General features: G+C 46.5%; 3 protein-coding genes across 6 annotated transcripts in view; 1 reads left to right on the forward strand and 2 right to left on the reverse strand.

The window, feature by feature from the left end:
- The window catches only part of LOC135908910 (uncharacterized), a 662,802-nt gene that overhangs the window by 317,545 nt on the left and 337,287 nt on the right, over positions 1–7,970 (reverse strand). The gene's annotated exons all lie outside the window — the stretch shown is intronic.
- Positions 1–7,970, forward strand: part of LOC135909226 (adipokinetic hormone/corazonin-related peptide receptor variant I-like) — a 93,690-nt gene that overhangs the window by 36,960 nt on the left and 48,760 nt on the right. The window lies entirely within an intron of this gene.
- LOC135909242 (uncharacterized) lies at positions 105–1,730 on the reverse strand. Its single transcript, XM_065441108.2, has one exon. It carries the CDS (start codon positions 1,728–1,730, stop codon positions 513–515), a length of 1,218 nt encoding a protein of 405 aa, XP_065297180.1. The 3' UTR covers positions 105–512.

The raw sequence follows: 7,970 nt of genomic DNA on the forward strand, positions 1-7,970 counted from the left end.
GCATCATAACGATTAGTGAGGTATGAGTGGTCTCTGGAATGACAAACACAGTTGAAGTCTCCCAACAGTACCAAATCTCTGTCAGTATCTAGGAGCGGAGCAAGTGAGAGGAAGAAAGCCTTCCTCTCACTCACTTTTGAGGGAGCATAAACGCAAATGAATCGCCAATTACGGGAATGAAAAGAGAGGTCACAGCATATAAGGCGGCCTTCCCCATCAACACGCAGCGACAATGAAGAATGATTTAACTGCTTTCTGACTAACAAAAAGCATCCAGCGGAAGCACCACATGCTTGGCTAATACACACCTCGTAATCAGGTTGAAAAGTTTGCAGCGCAAGGTTGACATCACCAGCAGACGATATCTTTGTCTCTTGCACTGCACCAACATCAACTTCATGCTGCCTAAGCACGTGTAATAACTGCCGCTGACGCCTTATATTCCTCAGCCCACGTACGTTGAGTGTCGCTACACATAAAGGGAGGGTGAAGGCGGTAGCCATTTTGCTCACCTAAAGCTTTTGTATTTCATTGCCCTTGGCCACAGGTAAATCTGTGGTCTTGCTCCCTTTGGGCTTCTTTGTGCCACTCTCCTGACTACGCTGATATAACCGGCGGGGCACATTATCACCAGGAGAGGGAGTTTGCTGAGCACTAGGAGACACTTTCTCGGGCGCCGGTAGTGCACATTCTGTTGCTTCGTCATTGCATGGTGCCGGACGTTTCCTGGCCTTGCTGATGTCCATCGCCTCTTCCTCTTCTTCCTTGTCATCAGGGGGCTTTTCTTTAAGGCTTGCTAGGCCAGGTGGGCAAACTGAGTCATCCTCGCCGGAAGCTTCGCTAGTCTTACTTGAGCTGTTATGACTGGTTGGCATTGGCTTCAAGGTCTCCTGGTCCTCGTCCCTAATGCCACCTGTAGTCTCTCCGGTGGCATCTACTACCTCTGTAGAATCCATGAGGTGGTCCAGTTGTGGCTCGTCATCGCTATATTGCCCAGAACGAAGCTTATTGGCGTAGGTGGACACGCAGGCGTCCGCTGAGTGACCAAATCGATGGCACTGTAAGCATCTCGGTGTTCTGCATTGTCGTCGAACGTGTCCCACGCGCTTGCAACGAAGGCACAGAGGAGGCCTACCGGGGATAAGTACGAGGCACTGGTGTCCATAAATGGACATAATGTGCGGTATCGAGGTTACGGTGATAGTGTCCTTGAGCACCAAGGAAACCTCCCGGTTTGTTGTCACCCACTGTTCCATGCCAGTGCATCTCCATGCTTCTCTCTCCACCGACTTCACCTGACCATAGGCCTGGAACGCTTCCTCAACGCGTCGTGGTTCAAGGTGAGGTGGAAGCCATAGTAATTTAAGCTTGATGTTTTTAGTCTCCGGATCTATCACCATGCACTTCAGCCCTTTGACACGGAGCGCACCACAGGCGACGAGGGTCTGTTTTGCCGCACTACTAGCGCAAGTAACCATCCATACATGGCTCATTTGATACTGTCCGACACCTACAATATCTGAAGTATTCACTACCTCAAGCAGAGCGTCTCGGAAGTCGGGAGCACGGTATGGTCTGCCACTCAAGTCCGCATGAAGGAAAACAGAATTCAAAACATCGTTACCGGTTGGTAGACGCGGGAGGACAACTTTGTAGCTTGCATCTTCATTCAAAAACGGTGTCGACGATCCTCGGCCTGGGGCCGATACGCTGTTTCCAGCAGAGAGCATTTTAGAGCACAGCCGTTCCACACGGCTTCTTCTTCTGAGCTACGGATGCATGTATCGACAAGCGAATGAAACGCACTTATGAATTTATCGCGGGCATGCCAGTGCTTTGAGACGCTTGGCGCGTTTCGATTTGGGCACATAGACAAGCTTAATCATTGCAATTAATAGCAATTGTACGCGTTCCCGGCATCTTCTGCACTTCGAAGAATATAGATTGCGCTGAAATATACGACAATAAGATTTCTATAGCGTAATATACAAAGCCACAAAAACGTCTGAATCCATAAGCACGAAGATCAGACAAATCCATGTACTTCCCATCATTCCCATGGTAGGACAACGACTGCAGCGCCAGAGTTCCCTCTAGTGATTTTGTAGGAAACTCTATGCCTCTATGATCGACCGCGTGCACCGCGCCGCGCTGCCTAGACGTATGCGCATTTTATACGAAACCACGGGAGTTTCACGATTCATGGTACGAAACTGGGAGCTCGCTGCAATGTGCAGGGCATAGAGTTTCAAAAGTAATTGCAGGAAACTATACGGCGCAAATGGACGCGTCACCACGAGCGGCTAGACGCGGACGTGGTGTTTTCTGGGTGACGAGGCTGGCGCGGAATGCAGCATGTCGCATCTCGCGCCCGGCTGAACGGCGACGGATGACGGATACGTCAGCCACGCCTCGCGTCGGACTACAGATAGGCTGCGCTTTCGATGGCGTGGCGTCGCCGGGCCGAGCGCGCCCGCGCGTCAGCGGTACGTCGTACTATAAAGTGGACTTTAGTGTCCTGTCTAGATGGATAAACGGCAATCCGCAAGCCTTCTGCACAAACTTGCAGTTTGCAGTCTTTTCTTCTTCCTTCTTTCCTGTTTTTTTTTTCCTTTTCAATGCCAGCCATGGGTACTGCTAGGGTTTTGTTACGCCCACGCTGGGTTCAGTAACATATTCAGGGCACGGGCTCCATCTTCAGCATAATTCATCCCTAAGGAAAACCGTTTGTCAGGCCGGGGGGCTTATGTGCCCATTGGGTAACCAGTAGGTATCCTGCTGCAGCGTGGTTGTGAAGCCACATTCTCTCGCAGCCGAGGCATACGCTTAACTACGAAGTCAGACGAAATTCCAAAAGTCGCCATATAGTGAAATGCTTCAGATATCCGGGCAACCGGAAATGGATAGAAAAGCGCAGAACTTTCAGCGAAGTCAAACAACATAACCTTTTTTTTTATTTTAATGCCAAGCATTCATTGCCCCATTCTTGGCACGTTGCGATGGGTATACGTAGGTGGCTTCTTGTGTCACCTCGCTGTCATAAAAAGAAAATAATTTGTGACCGATAGCGGAATTGAACCTTTGCCATCAAGCGCGGAACGAATACTCATAATTGTCTCATTCGTATAAGGTGGCTAGCTTATTGAAACGCTGAGTGCATGCATCGCGTGCACCCCGGGCCACTTTTGCGACTTCTCTCCTTGTGACAGCTCGCCTTTGAGGCATCGTGTTATACTGCACTATATCCGGAACCGTCCCTACTTTGACCAGTACGTTCCTTGTCGTAGTTTACGATAAAAATTACTGTGTGACGAAGCCCCAACTTCATGATCGCCCAACTTAATCATGTTTTAAGATTTCTTCGCTGCAGCACAAAAGCGGTCGTCGTTTTAGCATGCCTGGCATGACATAGCCTAAGGTATCTATGATTGTATAACGTGTAGTTGCTGATGATGTCGCAATTGTTGTTTCCCTCGTTCGTCCACTACACATGTGGAAACCAACAATCCTCCCATCGTAAGCTCGCGTCAAACGGGAAGCGCAGAAATCATGCCTGTGCTGCCATATGACCTTCTTTGACGTGGTCGTCGTCGTGCTGCTCTCGTGACACACACGTACGGTCGGGAACCGCACACAGAATGACTCAAATTACACAACCACTTTGGTACACTTTGTAGCGTGTTGCGCAGTCCCAAAGCATGCCCAAACCTCAAACATCTGGGAAATGCGTCGCATAACATTGATTCCCCCAATGCGTGGAATCTGTACATTTTTTCGTAGTCTTCTATTCCTGCATGTCGGGCTGTACATATAGTAGCCCCCACGTCTGCATCGAGTATGCTTTGTAATTTTTGTGAACACGCGCGTACGTTTAATGATGGAATCTCAGAATTAAACCCGCTGCAGGACGAGTTCCTGGAAAAGAACAGTTAATCGTGATTGCGCGGTCGTTTCCAAACGCTGTAATTGTGGTAGCGTTCTTTTTTTCTGCAAAGTAAAGGACTAATTTCATATATATTTCCTGTGCTTTGTGCCCGCCGCTGTCGCTTAATGCTTACGGCGTTGCGCTGCTGAGATCGAGGTCACGGATCAGATCCCGGCGGCGTCCACCGCATTTTGAAAGGGCGAAATTCGAAAACGCTCGTGTACGTACTTATGCAGATTGGGTGCCGGTTAAAGAAGCCGAGGTGGTCAAAATTATTCCAGGGTTTCCCTACTCTACAGTGTGCCTGATAACGAGATCGCTGTTATAGGGCACACAAAACCGAGAATCTTTTTATGAGTGATCTCTGACGGCTGCTTATGGAAAAAAAAGATAGCATAAAAAAACTGTACGCAACTTGGGCGCAGTCTTTTTATTGAGCATTCAGTTTGGTCTTTTGCAACAGGTCTTTGCAATTGCATGCACTTTCGTTCACCATTCTTAAACGGGTTGTTCCATATAATTTGATCCAAGAGTTTAAAAATGAAAGGCGCGTCGGAAACAAATTGAACTGAACGCATACTAGTCGGCATGACATATAGTAACTCATACAATTATTTGTTTTCGCCATAACTCACTCATTAATTAAGAATACTTACCCAACCTTTTTTCATTATTGGCTGAGGACCCCAAGTATGATACGCAGATTTGTAGAGCACCTTCAGAAACCACCAATCGAGTTGTTTCCTTTACGATACGTCTTAAGTACGTAGTCCTTCTTTCCGGGTTGCAAAGGGCTTTTTATAAAGTGCGTGTTTCGTGTTTAGTACAATAACCGTAATGGTTCTGTTGAGAGAACAGAAGGGGTTAAATCGTTTGCTTTCATGGAGTTTGGTCTGGCGTTGTGGAGAGCATTGGGAGCGCACTCACTTTCACCGAAGTGGTTGGCGTTGATTTTCGGTCATTCCGTGAGCTTTCACAGATCCAAGCAAAGGAAAGACCTGCGGATGAAAGGGCGGCAAAGCCATTTCCTTAACACCATCAAGGACGTCGCTCAATCAGCCCATCGCATACGTCGAGCGTCGTCGAACAGCTCGATTTCTGGATGTATTATCTGGCGGTGGGGTTGCTGTTGTGCCATGCCACGTGCCTATCATCGACGAATCAAGAATTCGACGCGAGTGACGTCAGCACCTGCCCCGACTGGTTCCTGCCGACGAGGAATCGCCAAAGGGGACTTAACCCTTTGAAGGTTTTGCCGTACATGTACGTCGGCAGTTTTCTGTCCCGCAAGGTCTTTGCCGTACGGGTACGGTTTCGACCCTCCGTTTGAAATTTCGCGCCATAATGACGATGCACGCTCACTGGGAGGTGCTGCCAGCTCTTAGGACTTACAAGAAGCGTTTGAAATTCGTGCTACCTTCTTGGGGAGATAAACATAACTGACTTCTAGCTTCAGCGCGTCGTCGCGCAGACTGCGGCAACACCCCTTTTGCGGTTTCGGTTTCGCCGCGTGATCGCAACGGAGGCGCGCGAAACGTAATTTTTCTCTTTGTCGGCACTCTCTTGCAGATGCTGTGGAAGTTGATTTCTATCTTGATTGGCGCTGCTCTTAGCTTGTTTATAACGCCGCTCGCGAGGTATTCTCGCTTTCAGCGGCAACGCGGTTTCGGTTCCGCTGCAACGGAAGCGCGCGAAACGTGATTTTTATCTTTGTCGGCACGCTATCGCAGGGGCGGCGGAAGTTGATTTCTATCTTGATTGGCACTGCTCTTAGCTCGTTTACCACCGCCGCTCATGAGGTATTCTCGCTCTCTGCGGCTGTTCGGGGACTCGTGTTTCAAGGATACCACACTCTGAAATACTATTGAACATTTTGCAGTTCTGAGTGATGCCGACACCAAAATACTGTTCCTAATTTTTTTTTACTATTTATTCCCGACTTTATACATCTTGGACATTCAAGATCCGCAATAAAATAATTTGACCCCCTGGGAAAGTTTTCTTCAAAACAATTCGACCCTCAAAGGGTTAAGGGAGGACTGACCCATTGTGAAAAAGAGAGTCGCTTCAGGCCACCCATTTGCTCTGTTGCGCTCTTACAGCTACATGTACGTTATCAACTATCTCTAAATATTGTATAAGGCTTTTCGTCTCTCCTTCGTCTGCGGAAAGAATCCTCTTTCGTCCTCCAATCCGAAGTCACAACACCGCACAAAGTTGGCCATTTCATAAGCAAGCTGTTCAATCTCTGTTTAGAGAAACCGTAGATTACATGCTCACTTTAATTCGATAATGCACCCATTTATTTCGGGCGGTGAATTCACTGCATTTCTCATCAAGATCTTCCAGTTCATGAATAGAAGCAAGTGCAGCAAATTGCAGAGGTGGTTTATCCATTTCTATTGATGCATTCTCCAATAATTACGCTTTTTTTTTCCTCTCTTGCATTTTCAAATCTTGATCGAATTATTTTTTGTCAATTTCGGCTCAGTGCCACGAGTTATATTAAAGCTTCCTTAGCTTGTTACAGTCTGACAGCTTCAAGCCTTCTCACTGTTTTTCTTCCCACCTCTTTCTCTTCTTCATTTTGTAAATAGCTTCTTTGATTTATAAGGAGATGGTTAAAAATATCAACAGACATCCATTTACTGCAGTTGGCAGTGGCTGGGAGTAGCTATGAAGGAAAGTCGATACCATCAACATTCGACAGCTAGTGTTCATATAGGTAATAGAACGCCGATGCTGTTCTGTCACAATATCGCAAGATTCTCTCTGCAACGCTGCGATACTTTATATTTTTTTTGTGTGTGTTTCTTTTTGAAGTTGATTGGGTTATCACGTTTACCTCCGGTAATTCACGAGTGTGCCATTCAACAAACATTAATAATTGATGGGCAAACTGGAATGCAGGCTTGTAGTCTCTGCATTGGCTGCTGTATTGTAAAAATAATTGCTCCACCGTTACAACTTGTGCTTATACTTTAAATACGACCCCCTCATCGGTGACATAGCGATATTCTGTAAAATATTTAAGGACCACGGTGCGCATTAGTGGAGCTGTCATTGATCCTTAAAACAGCGCTTCCATAACAATCATCACAATTTAATCCTCCACAGGCTTAGAAGTTTGTTTTTCAATTGCTTTATTATATCATCGCTGCAGTCATGTCGTTACGGAAGGCGCGCTACCCAACTTGGCAACTCTTTCGGTTGTCTGGTATGGTTTGGAACGGTGTTGCTTGGAACAGATACATTATTGCTCATGAAGTGCTCGCACAATCGTCGTCATACCGAACAAGTCAAGCAGTCGGAACAACTCATTATGTACCTAGTATTGCCGCCCTAACTTTATCGAGCAATGCACCATCAAAAATTGGTTGTTTTACTATAGTAAGCATACGTTGAATGATATCTTAGTAGGCTGGTTACTATTATCATAGTTCAAGGTCTAGTTATAAGCACCCAGACCATTTGAGCTCTACAGATTTCGCTCGCCTGTGCTCTCAATGTTCACTAATATTTCCTTTCAGCTCTCCTTTGGCACAGCTGATGATGCCTACATTGTATAGCTGCTCACTGAAGTCTTGTTCATGTGCAATGTCGCTGTAATCATTAACTTCACCAAGATATTAAGATACTACACGCGTAGTAGAGAAGGTGCATGTCGACCTGTGGACACCGCAATCGATCTGGCGGGAGACTCGGCCTATTGTTGTTGATACTAAGAGATATAAGGCTGTTGATTCAGAACCTCTTCCGATCGCTTCTAAGCATTTTATCAAATCTCCCATTTCAAAGGAAAGAAAACACAAGTGTGAGACTGGCTAGAGGTTGTAATAAAAATATATATCCCTATTTGATTGCTGAACTAGCGGCCCTATTCCGTAAAACTATGTCAATCTGTTTTTGTTCCAATTTCATGACGTCAAATTTACGTGAACTCCGACGCAAGGAACGGGCGGTTACTCGCAGCATTGGTTGAACCTCCCAATCAAACACTCTATTCATTTATAAGATGTCTCTTTGCTTTCAAAGGGAGTAGCAC

The sequence above is a fragment of the Dermacentor albipictus genome, chromosome 1, assembly GCF_038994185.2.
Source record: "Dermacentor albipictus isolate Rhodes 1998 colony chromosome 1, USDA_Dalb.pri_finalv2, whole genome shotgun sequence".
NCBI lineage: Eukaryota > Metazoa > Arthropoda > Arachnida > Ixodida > Ixodidae > Dermacentor > Dermacentor albipictus.

Coding starts and splice junctions, on each gene's coding strand:
- LOC135909242 (XM_065441108.2), bottom strand. CDS start 1,730: ATGCTCTCTGCTGGAAACAGCGTATCGGCCCCAGGCCGAGGATCGTCG.